Source organism: Ruditapes philippinarum, unplaced genomic scaffold, assembly GCF_026571515.1.
Source record: "Ruditapes philippinarum isolate M1 unplaced genomic scaffold, ASM2657151v2 ctg595_1_1_1_1, whole genome shotgun sequence".
NCBI classification, from domain to species: domain Eukaryota; kingdom Metazoa; phylum Mollusca; class Bivalvia; order Venerida; family Veneridae; genus Ruditapes; species Ruditapes philippinarum.
In genome coordinates, this window is record NW_026862203.1 from 159,609 (window position 1) to 183,025 (window position 23,417).

General features: G+C 33.5%; 1 protein-coding gene across 5 annotated transcripts in view; it reads right to left on the minus strand.

Annotated features, from left to right (window-relative positions):
- Positions 1–23,417, minus strand: part of LOC132718270 (GRIP and coiled-coil domain-containing protein 2-like) — a 38,374-nt gene that overhangs the window by 2,176 nt on the left and 12,781 nt on the right. For all 5 annotated transcript variants that reach the window (XM_060701951.1, XM_060701953.1, XM_060701950.1 and 2 more), the window contains 17 exons: positions 19,803–23,249; positions 19,088–19,207; positions 18,421–18,594; positions 17,608–17,670; positions 16,489–16,626; positions 15,740–15,902; positions 14,730–14,908; positions 14,215–14,394; positions 13,471–13,550; positions 12,332–12,385; positions 11,700–11,822; positions 8,746–8,848; positions 7,871–8,128; positions 7,337–7,412; positions 5,881–5,963; positions 3,944–4,087; positions 698–806 (listed from right to left, as the gene is read on the minus strand). In XM_060701951.1, coding sequence (XP_060557934.1) covers positions 698–806; positions 3,944–4,087; positions 5,881–5,963; positions 7,337–7,412; positions 7,871–8,128; positions 8,746–8,848; positions 11,700–11,822; positions 12,332–12,385; positions 13,471–13,550; positions 14,215–14,394; positions 14,730–14,908; positions 15,740–15,902; positions 16,489–16,626; positions 17,608–17,670; positions 18,421–18,594; positions 19,088–19,207; positions 19,803–23,249 — 5,494 coding nt within the window. The remainder of the gene's footprint in view (positions 1–697; positions 807–3,943; positions 4,088–5,880; positions 5,964–7,336; positions 7,413–7,870; positions 8,129–8,745; positions 8,849–11,699; positions 11,823–12,331; positions 12,386–13,470; positions 13,551–14,214; positions 14,395–14,729; positions 14,909–15,739; positions 15,903–16,488; positions 16,627–17,607; positions 17,671–18,420; positions 18,595–19,087; positions 19,208–19,802; positions 23,250–23,417) is intronic.

Below are 23,417 nucleotides of genomic sequence, written 5' to 3' on the forward strand. Positions count from 1 at the left end.
CACATTAAGGTTGTTCATCCCTGGAAGTTTAAGCAAAATCTGCCATCCGGTTTAAGAGGAGTTGCATTCACAAAATTTCTATATGGTGTATAGTGAAAAAATCAACAAAGGGCCATAATTCTATTAAATTTGGTCGCAGCAAAAAAACCTTCCTTTACTGCCATCTACACATTAAGGTTGTTCATCCCTGGAAGTTTAAGCAAAATCTGCCATCCGGTTTAAGAGGAGTTGCGTTCACAAAATTTATATATGGTATATAGTGAAAAAATCAACAAAGGGCCATAATTCTGTTAAATTTGGTTGCAGCAAAAAATTACTTCCTTTACTACCATCCACACATTAAGGTTGTTCATCCCTGGAAGTTTAAGCAAAATCTGCCATCCGGTTTAAGAAGAGTTGCGTTCACAAAATTTCTACATAGTATACAGTGAAAAAATCAACAAAGGGCCATAATTCTGTTAAATTTGGTCGCAGCGAAAATTCCTCCTTTACTACCATCTACACATTAAGGTTTGTTCATCCCTGGAAGTTTAAGCAAAATCTGCCATCCGGTTTAAGAAGGAGTTGCTTCACCAAGATTTCGGGACTTTACGGACGGACGGACAGACGGAATCACGGACGAACAAGTGCAACGCTATATTGCCCCCCCACTTTGTGGGAGCATAAAAAAGTTTAACATTATCATGAATGAATGTACCTTGAGCAACTTTCTGAAGAGTCAATTTTTCCTCAGCACTAAGTTTTAGCATTGTGTTCAATACAGGTATAAGCTGGTTCCTCTCATCTCCAACTTTCAAACTCAAAAACTGAAATTATTAATTCAAAAGTAGTAAAGAAATAATTAATTTTAGACTCCATCTTACTCTAGCATTTGTTTGGTTCCTTATTTTTTAGTTTTGGTCTGGTTCTCTATTTCTTTACTTTTGGTCAAATTATAAATCAACTTTGTGTTTTGGACTGTTTCCCTGTTTCTTTCATTCGTCTACATCCCTTTTTTCATTTGGTCTGGTTCCATATTTCTTTCATTTTGGTGTGGTTCACTATTTCTTCTTGTTTTGATCTGGTTCCCTGTTTCTTTTACATGCATTTCGGTCTGGTTTTAAGTCACACAGACACTACTAGGAACATATACACATATTCAAGTTTAACTTGTAAAAGAATACATCATATTCTCTACCATGTCATATTTATGTCACATAATGACACAGGAGTGGAACCATCAACCTTTCAATAATCTAACTGAATAACTTCCGCGAAAAATAGAAATAAACATTGCTGGAAAAATTCTATCAGCATTAAAGAGTGTTCAAAAGTCAGAGACCTTAAGCACTCTACAATAAAGTCATCAGTTTCTTGTTATTGTATTGTTACCTTAACTATTCAAAACAGTAAACAAGAACTGTCTGTTTGGCTATTCTAAGTGCTTAATAATAAAACAAGAGCCTGGATAATGTAGAATTTGGCAGTTCAAAAAGGACCATAATTCTGTCAAATTACATGTTAATGTTCTGGGTCTTTGTTCGTGAGGTCCTATCATGCTCTCAAGTAAGTGTGTTTACTTTCAATCCATTCCCTTTAGTAGTTTTGGAGATACCAACTTGCACACAAAAAATTTGACCAAAGTTTGTGCTGACACCTAGGTGTGTACAATAGCTCTCTCTATTCTTAAAATAGTCAAGCCAATAAAAGCAGCCGATTCAAGAAACTACCTAATCAATATTAAGATTGACCTGGCTGTATACAACTGTTATATGTCTATAATAACTAGAAACTATCGCTGAATGCGATTGATACCCCCACCAATGTCCTTGACAGAAGACGACTTGGAAAGGTGGTTAAGGGAATAAATTAAGTGGCACAAATACATAAAAAGAAATTATCTCTGGTGAAAAAAAGACTAATTGTACAGGTAATAGTATAAATATCGATTATCAAATCATGTTCGAAACAGTTACAAATAACCTTTCATTTTCCCAATATACTGAACTTTTTATAAGTCAATTTTTGACCTTCAAGTGTGGCTTTGACCTTAAGCTGGCACAAGGGTAAAATGGGTTCTGCATATCGCCCATTTGGGGTGAACATATGAGTAAAGTTTGAAGAAAATCCTTACATTAGTATAGAATTTATAGAGCGGACACAACATATTGTCTAGTATTGATTGTATGTAAATTTAAAGACTGAAAAAGGGGCATAACTTTGTCAAAATGCAATACAGAGTTATGAAACTTGACCTGCATATCGTAATTGTGACACCTCATATATGTTTTAAGTTTCAATCAAATACCTGTGCTAGTTTCAGAATTATTCAAGTACATGTCAAAATTTAAGAACATTTTCTAAGTCAATTTTTGACCTTCAAGTGTGACCTTGACCTTTAGCCTGCACAAAGGTGACATGGATTCAGCACATAACCTTGTTTAGGTGAACATTTGAGTAAAGTTTGAAGAAAATTCTTCCATTAGTATAGGATTTATAGAGCAGACACGACATATTGTCTAATATGTGACTGTATGTAAATTTGAAGATTAAAAAGGGGCATAACTTTGTTAAAATGCAATACAGAGTTATGTAACTTGACCAGCATATCTTAATTGTGACACTTCATATATACTTTAAGATTCAAGCAAATACCTTTCCTAGATTCAGAAATATTCAGATATATGTTAAAATTTAAGAATATTTTCTAAGTCAATTTTTGACCTTCAAGTGTGACCTTGACCTTAAGTCGGCAAAAGGGTGACATTGGTTCTGCACATCCCCTTGTTGAGGTGAACATTTGAGCCAAGTTTGAAGAAAATCCTTCAATTAGTGTAGGACTTACAGAGCAGACACAACATATTGTGTAATATTTGATTGTTTGATATTTGACCATCAAGTGTGACCTTGACCTTGAGCTGACACATGGGCAACATGGGTTCTGCACATCACCTTGTTGAGGTGAACATTTGAACAAAGTTTGAAGAAAATCTTTCAATAAGTGTAGGACTTACAGAGCGGACACGACATACTGTCTAATATTTGATTGTTTGATATTTGACCTTCAATTGTGACATTGACCTTGAGCTGACACATGGGCAGCATGGGTTCTGCACATCCCCTTGTTGAAGTGAACATTTGAACCAAGTTTGAAGAAAATCCTTCAATTAGTGTAGGACTTACAGAGCAGACACGACATATTGTGTAATATTTGATTGTTTGATATTTGACCATCAAGTGTGACCTTGACCTTGAGCTGACACATGGGCAACATGGGTTCTGCACATCACCTTGTTGAGGTGAACATTTGAACAAAGTTTGAAGAAAATCTTTCAATTAGTGTAGGACTTACAGAGCGGACACGACATACTGTCTAATATTTGATATTTGACCTTCAATTGTGACCTTGAACTTAAGCTGACACATGGGCAACATGGGTTCTGCACATCCCCTTGTTGAGGTGAACATTTGAGCCAAGTTTGAAGAAAATCTTTCAATTACTGTAGGACTTACAGAGCAGACACGACATACTGTCTAATATTTGATATTTGACCTTCAATTGTGACCTTGAACTTAAGCTGACACATGGGCAACATGGGTTCTGCACATCCCCTTGTTGAGGTGAACATTTGAGCCAAGTTTGAAGAAAATTTTTCAATTACTGTAGGACTTACAGAGCGGACACGACATACTGTCCAATATTTGATTGTGTTTGATATTTGACCTTCAATTGTGACCTTGACCTTGAGCTGACACATGGGCAACATGGGTTCTGCACATCACCTTGTTGAGGTGAACATTTGAGCCAAGTTTGAAGAAAATCCTTCAAGTGGTATAGGAGTTATAGAGCGGACACGAAAATGGAGACGGACGGACGGACCGACCGACCGACGCGACAAAGCGAATCCATTATAGCCCCCCTCCCACATTTTGTGGTGGGGGTATAATTATAATTTAAAATTACCTTCATTAGGATATTTTTTAGGTATTCGAGATTTTGTGTTTCTTTTTCTCGCTGCGTATTTCTCTCCAGTCTACGTATTTCATCTTTCAATATCTTCACTTGTTCTGTCAATCTCATTACATCAGCCTCACTTTCATTCATCAGCTTGAAATAATAATACATCAATTTAATACATCAGTTAGTCACAGGGCTATAATTTGAACAATCTTGGTAAAGGTTCACTTCGCAAAGTCTCATGCCATATATTTAACCTCTAGCCTTGAAGGCTATTCATTAATTATTCAATAAAGCTAAGCCACTTTGGTACATTATTGTGATATTTTCTAAGTTAAAAAGGGACATGATAATGTCAAACAATCAGAATTATGAAACTTGACATACACAGTTGAATTGTGATATTGCATTGATCTTTAAAGTTTCAAGTTAATATGTGTTCCAGTTCCTGCAATGGGACATGATTTGACAAAGATATTCATATATAGTTCCCACCCACTAAAATTATGTGGCATAAACAATCATTCATTAACCAAGCAAAATCATACAACCAATCAAAAAAGTTTTGTAATGAATTTATAATGCAACACAATTGTTTTCTTTGATTACAAAAGAAAATAATTCATAAAATATACAGCAGCCTTGTATATGAATAATATAAACATCATAATTAACCAATGAAAATGAATGTTACAAACATACAATATTATATAATACAAGCAGTGTTCAATCTAGAGCGCGCCATTGCGCCATTGACCCCCTGAAAAGACCGCCGGCGCAAAACAAATTCAACTGTGGGCCCGACGGGCACACTCATAGAAAATGCCATTAATGATCTTAAACCTGACTAAGTACATAAAAAGTTTCTTGTGAATAATATTAATAAATACTGAATTCAAAACTGAAGATTGTATAGAAAAACAAGAGCGTGTTGGTAAGATAGTTACCGCACTCGGTAACCCTTTTAAAACCTTGATCGCTACGCTCTCTCGGTCCGGGTCTGTAAATACTATGCAGACCTGTTCTTAGTACCCTAACTATTACTTATACTTTTGAATCACAGTTTTTATAAACAAAACAAATCATCACATGCGTGTAGTTATAGGTTTTTAACGGTCAAAACAAATTAATATGCAATAACTTTCCGGAGGAAAAAAAACTATATATTTGTGATAAAGTGCAAGTTAATTATAGAGGTGTGCATAAATTATTACGAACACGCCTTCAACCAATTAAAAAAGTCTTAAAGATGGAGCTAATCAAACACAATTGGCTAGGGAGTGTCTGACAATTGAGTAAATAAACTTTGATTGGTCTTTGGCTGGTCGGCGCTAAAACATTGTGCATAACATTAATCAATACAGACATCCTAAGCGTGACATAAGAACTGCTGCCCTGACAAAAGATCAAAGGTACCGGTATGTCAATATACATTGTCTAAGCACCTGTTGACACTTTGTTTTTTAGCTTGGATATATTGAGAAGGGTAAATGTTTTTAGCGACTATTGTAAGTTTATAAGCTACTTGCAAAATACGATTTTCCTTTATATATCGGGCGCTGATTAAAAAACTGAACATTGTAATAAAATATCCCTGGTAACATTTAAATAAGATTCATATGTTTCTTTGAACATTATGTCATTGTTTCTTTACCAATCAGTTCTTGAGCCTGCATCAACGCTAACAGAACTCTCGAAAAAGGTCCAAATAATGTCATTTTTTTAGTTGAGTTGATGGTTATGAAATTTTGCAACTGTTTTTGGTCTAAATATGGTACATGAACAAGTAACTTAAAAAGATACAATACCTTATTTGAATTTGATGTTCATTTTAAGTGTTGGCCCCCTTTTTTCTCAAATTACCCCCTTTTGAAAAGTTTATGGGCCCGAAGGGCCCCCTGGAAATTTGTTCTAGATTGAACACTGATACAAGTAAACATTACCTCTGTTAAATGTTCATTTTTCTTCTGTTCCTTTGTTAGTTTATCTTGTAAAGCATCAACATCTACATGTGAGCTTGCTACACCTGTACAATATACAACATACAAACATGATATATACCAAATTATATGATTATTCATAATTTATGTCTGAAAGTGGTTTATTTTTGTCCTGACTATTGATTAAAAAAAGTTTAAACTAGTTTTTTTATAAGGAGAAATTCAAGCATATTTTGAGTGAAAAATATACGCAAATGCATTGTAAATGATTTTCTCTGCGCACAATATAAGTCTGAGGCTGCCAAAGTAAAAGGCATCATATCATCTATCTGTAAGCTGGCCATTTGGCTTCCTAATTCCATTATATTGGTGGCAGAAAAAAAGGTAAATTTCAGAATTCTACAGAAGGCCATGGAGGTGTCATCATATACACATAAACATGTGCAATATGACATATTAAAGTACACTTACATGTACAATATGACACACTGAAGTGAATAAACATGTGCAATATGACATATACAGGCACTCTAATATGTGTATTATGATATATCAAAACACATTTAGATATACAATATGAAATATTAAAGCACATTTATGAGGGTTGTTCGGGAAGTTCTGAGAATTGTTTTATAGCACACATTGTAGTCGGGTTAGCGTAAATATAAATATATACGCATTTATTTCAATATATAATGTACAGTATCTGAAAATATCATCATCATACACACAGAAACTAAAACATAATAAAAATAGTAAATAACCATATAACAAACACCCGGAGCACGTCGACGTTATTTGCAACGTTATGCGACGTTAAAGTCCATCGATCGTCGCACCTTTTCAATGTAGTCACCTGCAATTTCGATGCATTTCCTGCGTCGGCTGATCCACTTATTGTATGTTTCCACGTACCAGCTATCGGTAAAGGACGAGACTATAGCTTGCCTATGCTTAACAAGATCGTCAGCTGAGTCAAAGCGTTTTCCACGCAGCTGTGATTTGAGCTCCGGGAACACACGGAAGTCCATCGGAGCGAGGTCCGGGCTGTATGGAGGGTTTCTTCCTTCTTTAAAACGAGCATGCCATCTATACACTGTAGCCGGACTGCATTTCTTGTATTTTCCTGTAGTATTGATCATTTTTATTGTTTCTGTGGAAGACTTTTCCAGCGCAACACAAAATTTCACGATGCTTCGCAATTCAACGTCACCTATCGACGTCATGTTGTTTACTCAGTGGCTCTGGGCAGCGTTATAGTGTTGCTATGGTTACTGCTATTTCCGGCTATTGTTGTCTGATTCTATTAAATTTTTAGGAATAGTTCCGTGATATGCTAATCTTAGTATGTGCAAAATATTACGTGTTTGAAACAAAAAATATAGGAGATATGACAAAATTCCCAGAACTTCCCGAACAACCCTCGTATATGTACCATATGACATATTAAAGCACTCACTTGAAGTGTCATCCATATCTGCTGTCAACAACTGATCTAGAGGCAGCAAACCTGGCTTTGGTTTTGGTAACTTGCCCTGAAAAAACACATGTATATACATCTATATATCTGCCAAATAAAATATAAAAAACACCTATGTTTGATTAATAAACTCTACACACTCCATACCTTTGGTATTTAGTTTTTAACCAAGTGGATTACAAAACATATTGTAAAAAAAATACTTTTCCTTTGATGATTTTTTTATATATGATCAGTTTTATTTTTAAGCTTAACATGGACTGAATTGTGAAAAATTTATCTACATGATCTGAGGTCACAGTGAGAATGTCTTGAATACAAAATACAGTTTATTTAAGCTTTTGTAGTACAGTCAATATGTTTTATAAATTTACATCCTAGGCATAAAACCAATTGTTATAACATGTATTTTAAAAACATTATATTTACATGGGGATATGCCTCTGATGGAATAATTACAGCTACTAAATCAGACTCTGATATTAAGCATAAAACCGCAGTATAATAACTTACCCTTGGACAAGGTTCTGGGTCCACAATTTCTGACCCCTCGCCTTCTTGTCTTTCAATATGCCGGAAATCTGGTACAAACTCTGGTGGTGTCGGTGTAACTGATTTATCCTTTTCATTCTGTCGTGGTGAAGTAGCATTTTTCTGCATGTTCTGAAGGTCACGCTGCAGACGCAAGTTTTCACGGTCGAGCGAATCAATCTGTGACTGTAGTAATTCCACTGCTCTGTGGTGATCATCATTGGCAGAACGCAGTTGTTCCTTAAAGTAAAACAACATCATTTAAAACATAAACCTTGAAAGTCAGTGATATCAATCTGCATCACCTTGAATGTCAGAATTATTTTATTTACACTGGATGTGAAATTGAATGTCAGAATTATTTTACTTACACTAGATATGAAATTGAATGTCAGAATTATTTTACTTACACTGGAATGTCAGAGTTATTTTACTTACACTGGATATGAAATTGAATGTCAGAATTATTTTACTTACACTGGATGTCATAGAAACAAGATGGCATCCACACTTAATGTCAGAGCAACAAAGTTTGTGCTAACCAAGATTGTAGGAGAAATATAATTTGCACTTACCCTGAATGTCTAAACAATTTTATCAAACAAAATTATACCAAAACTGAATGTCAGAAAAACTAAATTTTTGCTAACCCGGAATGTCAGATAAACAAAGCTTGTTAATAGCCAAAAAAACAAAACTTGCACTGACCTTGAATGTCAATAAAACCAATAAAAAAGTTTGCTATTAGCCTTTTTGTCACAGAAACAAAAATAACATTTACCTTGAATGTTAGAGCAAGAGATTCAAACAACATTTACCTTGAATGTTAGAGCAAGAGAAACAAAAATAACATTTACCTTGAATGTTAGAGCAAGAGATTCATTCTGTATTGATAATTGTTTTATTGTCTGCATCTGCTCTGATAGTGCTGCTGATTTTTCTTTTGTCATTTCCTCAATTCTAAAATTAATTACAATACCATTTGTAGTATATACTGGTAGTAATATTTGAAAACAGTGTACAGAGAAATTGCTTAAAATAATTGGATTTACTTATTCTTAATAAAAATGGATTATTTTAGACCATAAACTGAACTAGATGCAGTGTAATAAATAGAGGAATTGAATGAGTGTGGGTTTAGTTCCAAATTTCTTGAATGAGTTGAATAAAATCATATAATGCGAGCCTCTGGTGAGCATAATATTGTTTTAGTCTACAAGTTCAATAAATTTTTTACTGAATCTACACGAATATAAAATATTCTATTTATCACATATTCAAAAAGAGAACTGTTAACAGTTAAAACCAGTCAATTTTTTTCGAATTCGAAAGAGGGCAAATCCATTACATCCATTACACAAAAGTCATCTTTATATTGCCTCTTTATGTTGGCTTTTACTTCACCACAAAAACCATTAATGACATATATAATATAATATAGAGGATATTGAGTGAGTTTAAATTCAATACTGAATATTTATTGAACGTGTTAAATACAGTTATATTAGGTGGCATAATATTATTTTATTTAACAAGTTCAATAAATTCAGTATTGAATTTACACTCATATCATATTTTATTTATCACATATCCAAAATAAAGAGTATTTAAAGTGAATAGGAATCATTTTTCAATGATGCGCCTATAGTGTAATGCTATTATTTAGCCTTTTTTTCAACTTTGTTTGTATGACACAAAGGACATCACATCAAAATATATGCACGGCCATGTCATACAAGATTTCTCTGACAAGTGATATTTTCTTATAAAGAACAAGGGTGCCATAGTCACAAAATACGCCCGTTTACGAAAAAGCTTTAGATGGAGATGGGGGCATTATGGATAAGTGTTATCTAGCAAGCAAGTTTTTATTCTTGGCACTGTGTTGTTAAATGAACCTTAAAACAAATCAGTAGGGAAGATATGCACAGAATGTGTGACCTTGACCTTGGTCGCAGGGACCTGAATTTTATGCACGGCACTCAGCCTCACAATGATGAACATTTGTGCCAAATTATATTGAAATCCCTCTATGCATGTAGAAGTTTTGCTCCAGACAAGTGTTTTTCTATGAGCTCTAACTGTGACCTTCACCTTTGACCTAGAGACTTGGTTTATGTGCAGGGCACTACGTCTCATGGTGGTGAACAATTCTATAAAAGTAACATTAAAATTCCTCCATGCATGTAGAAAAATATGCTCCGGACAACATCTGGATATTTAATCATCTCCAGTGACCTTGACCTTGCAAATATTAACCTAAATTAAATGTGTAACACCTGTAGTCATGATAGTTACCATTTGTGCTACAATCCATCAATAAATGATGACTAAATGGTCCCTATAACCATCTTCAAATTTTTATCTGAACTTTGACCTCTATGTGTAACCTTGACTTTGGTCACAGGGATCTGAATTTTGCATGCGACACTCAGCCTCACAATGGTGAACATTTGTGCCAAGTTATATTGAAAACCCCCTATGAATGTAGAAGTTTTGCTCCGGACAAGCGTTTTTCAATGAGCTCTAAGTGTGACCTTGACCTTTGACCTGGAGACCTGGATCATGCATGGAGCAATACATATCATGGTGGTGAGCATTTCCATAAAGTATTATAAAAATTCTTCCATACATGTAGGAGATATGCTCCAGACAAAATCTGGATATTTCACCATCTTTAGTGACCTTGACCTTGCATATATTGACCTAAAGTACATGTGTCACAGCCGTAGTCATTATAATGACCATTTGTGTTACAATCCCTCAATAAATGATGATTAAATCGTCCCTATACACATCTTCATATTTTTATCTTTTTTTAAACGGGCGTATAAAAAGTACATGTAATTTAATAACTAAAAAATTCTGATTTAAGATTTTATTCTAGGGAAATACATTTCATTACAATTCTTAATCTTTGAATGAGCTGAACTGATATTTACTTGAAAATTAAAATATAATTAAATTTCTATGAGAAAGTATTTACATTTGATAAGGTAATTACTGTATGATCTTTATGAACAAATACCAAGTCTACAGAACACCATAGTTATCACAGTTAAGTATCTTGACCAATGAATGAAACATGTGTAAATAAATGTTACATTCTTTACAACATACTCAAGTCCAAGAAAGAGGATTATTTCATGCCCTTTGATTAAATTCTATTTTTAGAAAATAGATCAAGGGGAGTAATTGTGTAAGTCATTTATGAACAAAGTAATAACTTTGTTGTCTCCCTTTGATTAAATTCTATTTACAAAATCTGGATATTTCATCATCTTTAGTGACCTTGACCTTGTATATATTGACCTAAATTATATGTATCACAGCCATAGTCTTGATAATGACCATTTGTGTTACAATCCCTCAATAAATGATGACTAAATGGTCCATATACACATCTTCATATTTTTATCTGAACTTTGACCTCTAAGTGTGACCTTGACCTTGGCCGCAAGGACCTGAATCTTGCACGCGACACTCCGCCTCACAATGGTGAACATTTGTGCCAAGTATTATTGAAATCCCTCTATACATGTGGAAGTTTTGCTCCGGACAAGCATTTTTCAATGAGCTCTAAGTGTGACCTTGACCTTTGACCTAGAGACCTGGTTCATGTGCGCGACACTGCTCCTCATAGTGGTGAACATTTATATGAAGTTTCATTAAAATCCCTCCATACATGTAGGAGATATGCTCCGGACAAAATTGGACGCCGCCCGCCCGACCGCCCGCCCGCCCGCCAGGGGCGTTCCCATAATACGTCCCGTTTTTCAAACGGGCGTATAAAAACTTTAAAGACAATAACCTTTTCCTGTAGGTGTCATCTTTATCTTGTAGATCTTGTAATGTCTTGTTATATCTCTGTGTGAGTCTATCTTGTTCCTCTTGTAACATGTCATTCTCTCGCCTCATATTCTCTAAACTATCACTAGAAAAATATAAACATTTCTATCATATAAGTTCAAACATATTTATTTAAGCTTGATAGTGAATCAAATTTTCTATTTAGTTTATTCTACATTCTGAATTAACTAGCGTCGGTGTGATAACAAAGAAAACTTTTCATAACCTATATAATAAGGGAAGAACTACCCGTGTGATGATGATAAGACATTTTATCATTATTTTCATCACAATTATTGGGTTTTATGACACAACAAGACACTGAAATTATCATGATGAATTTCCAGATATTACAGAATGACTATTCTAGTATTTCCCCTCTAATGAATTTACAACAACAGATAATCAGCACAAGAATAGTGTCCTATCTGATTTTTCCATTTAAACAGAGCTGTGAAACCCAAGATGCTTTTTACCGACATATTTACAGACACCATGTCTACATTTTTACTGGCTCGAAAAAAGAAATTATATCTTTAAAAAAATTCATATATCAAATATCTGTAGGCACATTGCTTTAAAGAAATATCTTACTTTAGCTCTTCCAGTTTAGCTTTTAACTGTTCTATAACCCTCTCGAGTCTTTCTCTGCAACAGTAAATAATTACATATTTAATCACAGATTGGGTAAAAAAAATCAGATAATTATAACAAATTTGAAAGCTGATCTTTAAACTACTACTTCTTATTTACCGCCTCCATGGTCGAGGGGTTTGAGTCGATGACTTCTTATCCAGTTACCTCTCTGGCGTGGGTTCGATCCCCGGGAGATGCTTTGGTAGTTTAGCGCGGAGGAAGGTAGTCTAGTACTGGTATAACTCTCCAGGAACAATGGTTAGGAAACTACCCGCCTATATGACTGAAATACTGTTGGGAAAAGGCGTAAAATGAAACAAACAAACAAAACAAACTATTTCTAATGTATTGTGGCATTTTGTGCCTGATTTTATGAGGTAATAATAAACTGTTTAGTAAAATACTGAATTTTATTGGACAAGTACACAGCTGTAAAACCTATCTCAGATAAGGCACCAATTTAAGGGACAAAATAAACACTCAAATGTAAATCCGATGGGCCTCAAGTGATAAGCCAAGGCTAGCCTGCATCTATACAGTCTGACTTGGTTCTATCCTGTTGGTCCTTCAATTTATGATTTATGTTTGTCTACTTATTGTCCTTTAAAGTCCGAATGGACTGTTCCAATTTCAAAATAGGGCAAGTCTAATACCAACTATAGCAGGTTAAGCCTTATCAATGTTTACTTATTATTTTTGGTTGGGTTTTATGTTGCATCAACACAGTACAGGTCATAGGGCAACTTTCCAGCTTTACTGGCGCAGGAAGACCTCGGGCATCCTTCCCTGCATTATTTCAGGCACAACCAAGCACCTGAGTAGAACCACCAGCTGGATAGCTTCCCCACAAGAAAAAAATCCAAAGTCCCTGTCGAAGTCAATTACCTTAACCACTCAGCCATAGAAACCTCTGCTTAATAATGTTTAAACTAACTAAATAATTTCCCCAAATAATTCAAGATCACCAGTAAAACTTAAAATAACAGTAACACACAGGTTTTGTATAACTTGTAAACACTGAACCATTTTTAATATTTTACATGTATTAAAAGTAAAAGTACATGTATTATACTAATAAAAATTTGGAGAAATTCTACCTTTCTATCTTATCACCATCATTTTGAGTGTCATTGGGTCCTTTTGTTTTCTGTTGTTTCAACACACTATGAACTCTCACCTGTAAATTGCAGGAAAAAAAACATTAACACTACGAATAGGCAACAGTTCCTGACCACAAATCCATAGGATTATGCATTTGATCCAAATTTGTTAAATCAAAACTACTTTTAAGTCTTTAAGTTGATTCTTTAAAAACCAAGACCTTGTGTAATGGTGGTTTTACAACATGCACTAGATAGAACTAGTTGTTTCTCCTTGGGAGGAGTAATTACAGTTGCACTTAAACTGTCCTCTGAAATATAAAATTACTAAATATCTTCAGTAGATGCTGTTTATATAGATTTTCGGAGGCTACTATAAATAAATGAAATACACAATTCTTAACTAGTATCATGTGTGCAAACAAGTCATTTATCAAAACAACATTAAAGACAGGCCCATCCAAGGCTTTTATAGATCACTTTTTGTTATAGGAATATCTTATTGTTAACATAATAGATGTCTGTAAAGGCCTCTATTATCTGAATTCTAGTGTTCAAATAAATGAACAGGATAGGGAAGATAAAACTTTGAACAGGGCACTATGCAATACTGATACATAGCAAATATGAAATTCTTTTAGTTTTACCATTAATATTTATATACATGTATATTAATTTAAGCTTGATTTGGAAGCAAGCTTGAAGCATGACACTAGGAAAAGAACTTTCAAAACAGCTCACCTTGTAGCCTTCATATTCAGCTTGGCATGCTGCCAATTCACTCTTGGCAAGGTCAAGGTCAGATTGTGTAGAGGTCAAACGACTCTCAAGTGATTTGATTGTCTTCTGCTGACTGTCACTATGGTTACGTAACCTTTCCTCTAATCTCTGCTTCTCAACTGACACAGATGCTATTTGAACCTGAATATAATCCAAACAACATAATTATGATTAAGGATCGATAGCCTCTTAGATTCAAACCCAATAAGGGGCAAGTCTATGTTTCCCTGAGCAAGAAATTTTACACTCATTACTCATTACCTGTTTGTTCCAAGAATGAATTTTAAAGTGTGTCTATCAGCTTATAGCTTCCTACAAAATTGGTCTTAAATAAATTTTGTATAAACTTATTTCTTTTTTCATTATCTTAACAATAATACCAGCAATATTATTGTTTCCCTATTTAACAAATTATAGCATAACTTCAACTTATTTCTTGACTGAAATTCCCATCATTATGATAATAGTACTTGTACCTTTAGTTCTTCAACATGTTGTTGTAATCTTTCAGTCTGACCACGAAGCTGGGCATCAGAACTTCTCTGTTCAGTCTCCATCTTCTTGGCCTCGGCTAAATCTTTCTTTGTTTTCACCAACAGTTGTTTTAACTTGTTCCCTCTCTCCTCTGACTGGACTCTTTGTTCTTCAACTGCATCTTTAAAAGAAAACATGAACCTTAAAATAATATCTTCAGGTTTCCACTAAAGGAATTTAAAAAAAAATGTAAAACTACAACTTATTTAACATTGACCAATGTCCCGTATAACAAAGTTCTATTTTTTAATATCAAATTAAATCCTGTACAAAATATAACTCTAAGGAAATGGTAAATTAACTAAAAATTTCCAAAAAAGAAAAAGGACAATTGATGTCAAAATATGTAGAGGTCAAGGTCATAACTAAATTTCTGTAAGTTAAATTAAGCTCTTCTCAAGAGGATTGATGAAAGCTTTATCTTTAAGAATAAAGATGCCTTGGCCAAGGTTTTAATTCTTCACAGAGATAAACAGAACTTGAAATGTGTCCATAGGACATAGATGCCCATATTTTCCACTGATTTCAGGATGACAGAAAGTAAGACCAAATTTATATGCCCAAACCCCCAATTCTTTTAAATTTTTTATTGGTTTTACATCACAGTGGCACAGTATAGGTCATAAGGTGATGTTCAAGCTTTCCTGGTGGAGGAAGACCTCGGGTGCCCGTTGATGCTTGAAATAATACATGGAAGGGCACCTGAGGAGAACCACTGACGTTTTGTAGCTAGCTGGATAGCTTCCTCACTGAAAGAATCCGAAGTCCCTGTCAGGATTCGAAACCACAGTGGTGAGGGACAAGTGGTTTGAAGTCAACGCCCTTAACTACTCAGCCATAAAAACCCCTAAATTGGGGCATAAAAACGAATGAGATAAATCAATGAAGGGCACAGTATAACAGAGCAGACCTCAGTCTGTAGCAATATGAATGCATCTACAATCAAACATACCAATCTGTTCTTGTAATGTTTTAGCACGCACTTCTAGACGTTCAATCTCGGTCTTCATCTCCGTTATTTCCTCGTCTTTCTCTTGTACCTGTGTGGTCAGTGCCTGAACCGTTCTCTCATAATCTGCAATCTCAAGATCCATCATAGAACTCTGACTGGCTTCCTAAAATACAAACACAGTGTCAAGAATCAAGTAATACCCTGATGATTTTATGCATACCCCTTTTTCCCATGCTGAACACCTGGTGTCATGTTAAATTTTCTAAATTAATTCATTTTTCTAAATTCAATTTTGGAGAGTTCCTTAATAAATTTCTGATAATACAACAATTAAGCTGAAATGGTCTGACTGCAGCATTTTGTAGTGTGGCATTGATCTTATTTGGTGGGAAAAGTCTGCCTATATTGTGTTATGAAAGAGATAAAGCTATGTCTGGTTGGATGTGAGTAACAGAACAATATGATTGATATAATATGACAACATACCTACTTTACTGATGCTGACAAGCCCTCAACTACTGAACAGTGCAATAAGTAAAAGGTAAGTTTTCAAACTATCTTTATATTGGGTGAATGGTGGAGTTGAACGAAACAGCAGCAAACAGCCAAATCAGCAACCTTTACAATCCACCACAGATTCCAAGATGGTTATAAATAACTTGTGAAATTAGAAACCAACATTTATGTCATATATTTTTTTTTGTTTACACAGGTAGAAGCACCTTATTTATTTATTTATTTATTTATACCTTGTTGGCATTTTCCAGCATTTTCTGCATCTCTTGAATTTGCTGCTGTAGACCTTCTGTCACTCCTTTTTGTTTCTCCTCTTCACTCTTCTGTTTATCCTCAAGAGTTTTAACTTTTGTCAACAGCTGTTGCTTCTCCTATGTACACAAACACAGTTTTATTAATTAATGGGTAAATAAAAACAATATACTAAAATATGTTAAATGAACCCAAAGAGGTCCAAAAGCCTTTAATCATAAAAAATTGAGATTTCTAACATAGAATACCAGGGGCACTTAAAACGGAAAGATATGTGAAAGATACAATTCATTTTTCACATTTAGAATAATAATTCTGGAAAAACAGAGTAAGCGAATGATGTAAAATTTAGCACACAAGTTATTTGCCTACACCTTCATCAAATGGAACATTAATCTTGAAAATATAATTCCAGTCATGACATGTTTTAAAACCTCAGTTGAGTCCCTTGAAGGCAATCTTAAAGTATACAATTCATTCTTTTCCAAAAGATGGGTAGGGGGTGAGTGTTATTGGTAGGTATTTAAATTACAATCACAATAGTGACTGTACTGGTTCCTTTAGAAGTCATGTGTTTCTTCAAGTATCTATGCAGACACAAGAAAACTCTTGGATAAAATAACAGACCTTCAACATGCTAATACTTTGAATGCCTCCATTAAACATCGCATTTTTGACTGAAGGAGGCAAACACTTATGAATTGGATACCTTACTCACTCCTACATGGAGATTGTTACAACTACACCTCACTGTGACTATTCAAAATTGAATTTAGTTTTAAATTACCAAACTGATTGTCTAAACAAACCAGCTATCAACAAAACACATGTTTCTAAAATTTTCTATGGACAGACTATCAGAGACTAGTTTGTACATCACATTAGTTAAATATTCAAGACATCTTTAACAAGACTCTTCAAAACATGCCATTTAATTCAATAAATAAATCATTCAAGACATCTTTGATCTCAACTCTTCAAAACATGCCATAGTTTCCAAAAATTTTGGACTTATTATGGGCCAAAATTATAACTCTCAAATTCCAGATACTATATTACAATTATTAAAACTGCTAAAAGAATAATGGTTATATCCGCACCTTGTTAAGCTCATCTTTCTGTATCTTATTTGCCTCTAACTCTTGCTCCAACTTCTCCTGTGTCTGTAACAACAGTAATGAACATTGTTTCTTATTGATAGATAATAAAATTACATTAACGTACAAAAAAAAATCTTCAAATTGTTAGTTGTTTTGTACAAAATTTTAAGAACTAGAAAACTTTTGTTCTGGCCACTGTATTGCAGTTCATGCTCTTGAATGTTATTTTTTTAGTCGCAAGATTCATCAGATGTAGTTCAAACAATTAGGGATGGCAACAAGTACCAATTTCAAAACCCTTGAACATCTTCTGATGAAGTACTTTGTCTCTTGAAATATTTCTTGTAACCTTCTTATAAACAGCACACCTTCAGTTATTTACGCTGAAAACTTTTTTTATATAAATGTATCTGTCTCACTAGTAAGATTCAAACTTAAATACAACGTTAGTAAAGATTCAGGTGAGCTGACTCAATCGTCTTAACCAATCAGCCATTCAGGCCCATAGCTTAAAGTCTTAAAAACCTTAATCCTTAAATCTAGTTTGTGCATAGACTTGCCAAAATTTAAATTTTACACTTTCTTTGTTAATTTTACGGATTTCAAAATCCAACTACTAAAATCATGCAGCTTAGATTATGATTGGAAAGACTGCATTTTTCTGATTGTCTAATCTGGCATTTTTGTTGTATAGTTTTATGCCACTATTTCATCTCACATAGAAAAGTTAATATTAATGCAAGTGTGCATAGATTTTACGAAAAAAATCAACTCTTCTAATAGGTTTTCAAAGATAAATTTCAGCTTACAAACCTTCAGTTGCTCATTAAGAGCTTCCTTTTCAGAAACAAGTATGTCTTTCTGTGCCTTAATCTCTGCCATGTCAGCTTTTAAATCAGTCAGCTGTTGAAGAGTTTTCTCAAAGTCTACCTTGAAACTGTCCTTCTCTTTTATTATTTCTTCAAGCTGCTGTTTCTCCTTGGCACTCTGAAAATATCAAAATTTATCACACACCTGTGCTGATTTTGCGACTCCGTAAATATAGCACTGCACAGCTGTGCATATATTTTGACGTGACATCATTAGCGTTATGCAAACATAGTGTTAAGACGCGCTTAAAGTTAGCGTTAAACTATAGGCGAATCAATGAAAAATGACTCTTATTTCACTTTGAACAGTCTTTATTTTGGGTATGTGATAAATAGAGTATTGAAAGAGTGTAAGTTCATTACTGAACTCGCCAGAGGCTCGCAAAATATAATTTTATTCAACTCCTGCAATAAATTCAGTATGGAACTTACACTCATTCAATATCCTCTATTAACAGGTTATTCTTAGCACTTTTCTTTCCAGTTTTATATCATCTCTAATTTGAAACTACAAACATACCTTTGTCTCAAATTTTTCTCTTTTGTTTATAATTCATTTGTGTTTAAATACCTTCTCATGTTTTAAAAACTAGCTTTGTTTTGATATTTACCTTTGTTTTAAAATCTGCCAGCTCTTTCTTTGTTTTCACAGCAACAGTTTTAAGTTTGTTACACATATCATCCTTTGTTTTTAGATCTGACTTTAGCTTCTCTACTTCAGATTTGACATTCTGAATCAAATAAGAAATATGTCATTTTTTTAGTGTACCATTTATTTATCATTGTATTGAAAACAATAACTAGTCTTTTTAGCGGAGGTCAAATTTGTGCTAAAATGCATGTTTTCAGTTCATTTCACTCCATGTAACTTCTTGAACAAAATTTGATTAAGAACTATTTCATTTATTACAAAATATACCAATTATCTTAGTTTGGCAAAATATATTCTGAAATTCACTCTGTAATTTTTTTACTTCCACACATTTTACTCTTCACATTGTTGGTAAAGCATAATATTACATATATATCTAATTCTATATAGGGATGACTAATTCAATGATGTCATTATAACAAATCAACAATAAACATGTAGTGTGCTAATAAGGATTCAGATTTTGTGTAACTTAGATAATCTATTTAAAAATAGTCTGAAAATACATGAATGGTAGAGGTTAAATCTAATTTTTTGCTGACAAAAATATAATTTCAGTTCCATAAGTTTAATCATATTTAAATGTAAAGATAAAAAGAATGCCCCTTTTGTACATTAAAATGTTGGTTCTTCATTTTACAGTAATTTGTTTGTATTCTCTCCAGGTATCTTACCTCAGCTTTTTGTGTTTTCTCTTGTTCTTTCCCATGATTGTCCCTTTCCAGTAATGTTATCTTTTCCTCAAGTTCTTGGCATCTCAGCTGCAATTCTTCTTCTATCTGTTGATGCCTATTTTCTAGATCTTTATAATCTTTTTCTGCACTATCACTTTTTTCAGCCAATTCAGTTTCCTTACACTTTACTGTTTCCTTCAGTTCATTTGCTTCCAGACTAATTTTTTCAAGCTGTTCAACTTTTAAATGAACATCAGCTTTTACTCTTTCAGTTTCTTCATTTACTTCTTTAAGTTTTCTTTCAAGCACTGATTTTGTTTCAGACAATGCATTCAACTCTTCAGTGGACGTTTTCATTTCTTCTGTCAATAAATTAACCTTTGACTGTAGTTCTTCAATTTCTTGTTTATAGTTATCACATTCTTTCTTTACGATATCTAGTTCATTTTTCAGACTTGATTCCTTATCATTCATCTCTGATTCAGCAAAAGATTTCAATTCATCTATTTGTTTTCCAAGCTCTTCTTCATGTTTTCTTGCTTCTTTCAACTGATTATCAAGCTCCTCTAAGTTTCTTTTCTTTTCTTCATTTTCTTCTTTCACTATCTCAAATTCACTGCCAGTTTTAGCTTTTTCTTCTTGTAATTTATCTATATGTGCTTTTAATTCCTCTATATTACTTTGATTTTTAGCTAATTCATTAGTAAGACTTTTAATTTCATTCAACAAACCTTCATTTTTGTTAACCAAATCATCTTTTTCCAAGGTGACAGTTTTCAAAAGTTCATTCACTTCACTTATCTCATTTTCCAATGAAGCATGCTTTTCATTCAAGCTATTAAATTCTTTTGCATGAGTCTCTATCTTACAGTTTAATTCTTTTAGGACCTCTTCATGTTCCTCTCTATCATTTTTCTTTTGATTTTCAATTTCAAAAACTGAATCTTTCAATGATTTATTTTCATCTTCAAGTTCCCTTATAGACACACTTAGTTTATCCTTTACCTCTGTTACTTCATCTTTTTCCTGTCTTAACTCCACTATAACATTTTCTAATTGATTTTTCTCCGCAGATAAGCTGTTAATCTTTTCCTCTAGGCCTTGTTTTTCATTAGAAATTGCGGTAATCTTGTGTTCTATTTCATTTGCTTGACTGGATGATGATTGCACTAATTGAGCACTTTCAGCTTTAATTGTTTCTATCTCACTTACACTGATCTCTTTTTCTTCCCTCAGTTTATCCAGCTCCTCTACTAAAGACTGTGATTTCAAACTAAGTTCAGATTTTTCCTCTATTGATTCTTTTAGAGAATTTTCTACACTCTCATAATCTGTCTTAACCTTTTCCAGTTCTGCTTTTAAACTATCTATCTCTTGATCTTTCTCACTAAGCTGATTTTCAAATGCTTGTTTTTCATTCAGTAAACTTTCATTTACAACTTGTAACTCTGTCAACTTTTCATTTAGACTACTTATTGTTGTATCAACATCATTCAATTTAGATCTTGCCTCTAATAATTCCTTGTCACTTTTTTCACATTTTTCTTTAAAAGTTGCCAATTCTGTATCACCAGTTTCTTTCCCTTCAATTAATTGATCAACTTGCTTTTGAAGTGTAGATATTTCTTCTGTTAAAGTTTCTATTTGATTTTTCAATTTCTCAGCTTCTTTAGAACCATTTTCTAATGATATTTCCAACTCAGAAATTCTTGTATCTTTTACACTCACAACATTGTCTTTTTCATCGATTACATTACATTGAGCATCAACTTTCTTCCTTAACTCATCCTTTTCATTTGTTAACAAGTCAATAGTTTGCTTCATCTCTGTAATTTCATTTTCGTGAATCTTTGACAGAGATGCTTCTTCATTTTCAACCTGTCCTTTTATTGTCTCATACATCCTCTTTGCCTTTGACAAAGACTCTGACATATCTAAAATCTTTACTTCTAGTTCCTGAATATATGTATCCTTTTCTTTAACTACTTCCTGAATTTCGTTTTTCTCAATTTCTAATTGTTTCATAGTATCACAGGCATCACTCTTTTCATTTTCTAAACTTTGAATAGTTTCTTTCAGTTTCTCAACTTGTTCCATTTCAGTTCTAAGAGCTGCATTTTCTTCTGCAAGGTGTTCACTTTTATCTTGAGCAAGTTGAAGGATCATAGACATGGACTCTTTTTCCCTTTCCACTGAATCTTTATCTTCGTACACATCACTCAACTTTGATCTTAATGACTGAATTTCTATTGAACTTTCACCTTTAGATGAATATGCATCATCTAGCTCTTTTTCTAATCTACATTTTTCATCAATTAATTCCTGAACCTTTTCTTTCATGTGACTTATTTCATCATTAATTGATCCGTCTTTTTCATGATGTTTAAAAACTTCATCCTGCAAAGAGTCTCTTTCTTTCAAAGCTTCATTCAATGAAGTCATTAAGAAATCAATTTCTTTTCTAAAATTCTGCTCCCTCCTCTCTGATTCATCCAATTCATGTATTACATGATCTTTTTCTCGTTTTAAGATGTCCATTAAATTATCCCACTCATTCACCTTTTCTTGCATTGTTTGAATCTCTGTTCTAGATATTTCCTTCTCTTCCTTTAGCTCGTTTATTTCATAAACAAGATTTTCTCTTGTTTCTTCAGCATGGTGTAACTCTCCTTCCTTTCTTTCAATCTCATTCTCCAACTTTTCAATCATAGCTTGAAGTTTTCTTTCCTTTGATTCAAACTCCTTCACTTGATCTGATGATTCTAGAACTTTACATTTTTCTTGGGCAATTTTTAACTCATTTTCAAAATCTTTTTCTCTATTAGTTAATTCTTTTACTTGATTCTGAGTCTCTTGTAAGACAGATTGCAAGACAGCATTCTTTTCGGACTCATTTTGCAAGGAATCTTTTACTTTATTTGATTCTACTTCCATTTGATCAAATTCTGCTTGAACCCTTTTCAATTCCTCTGTGAGCTCAATCATCTGTTTCTCTAAATGAACTTGTGACTCAGTCTCTTTCTCTCTGAATTCATTTAATTCCTGTTCAAATTTCTCATTTTCTTCTTTTAATTCTCTCTGCTTTAAATTGCTCTCTTTTTCTACTTCAATTAATTTGGTTTTCAAATTCTTGTTTTCTTCATTTATTTTAGCAATGCTTTCTTTTTCTCTTGCTTCAACTTTACTCAACTCTTCATGTAGTTTTTCATTTTCTACTTTCAAACTTTCTAAATTCTTCACTATTTCTTCATAATTACCAGTTTCTTTGCTTGAATTATTAGTAGCTTCTTCTATTTTTGCATTCATCCTAGATTCTAGCTCACCTTTCTCTTGCTCAAGACATTTGTATTTTTCTACTTGCTCCTGAACTAGACCTTTGCTGGTCTCACACTCTACTCTGAACCTCTCAACTTCAGATTCTAAGGCTTCCATCTGAGAGTTCAAATTCTGAAACAAAGTTACTTTGATCAGGTTATATTAAAATTCACACATTGGATATAACAGAAACCAACTGGAATTAAGTTCTATAAGCACTGATACTCTTATATTCCAAACTGAATTTCTCTATCTAACACATAAGAAGTTTTCAAAATTTAAAACCAAATTTTAATGGGA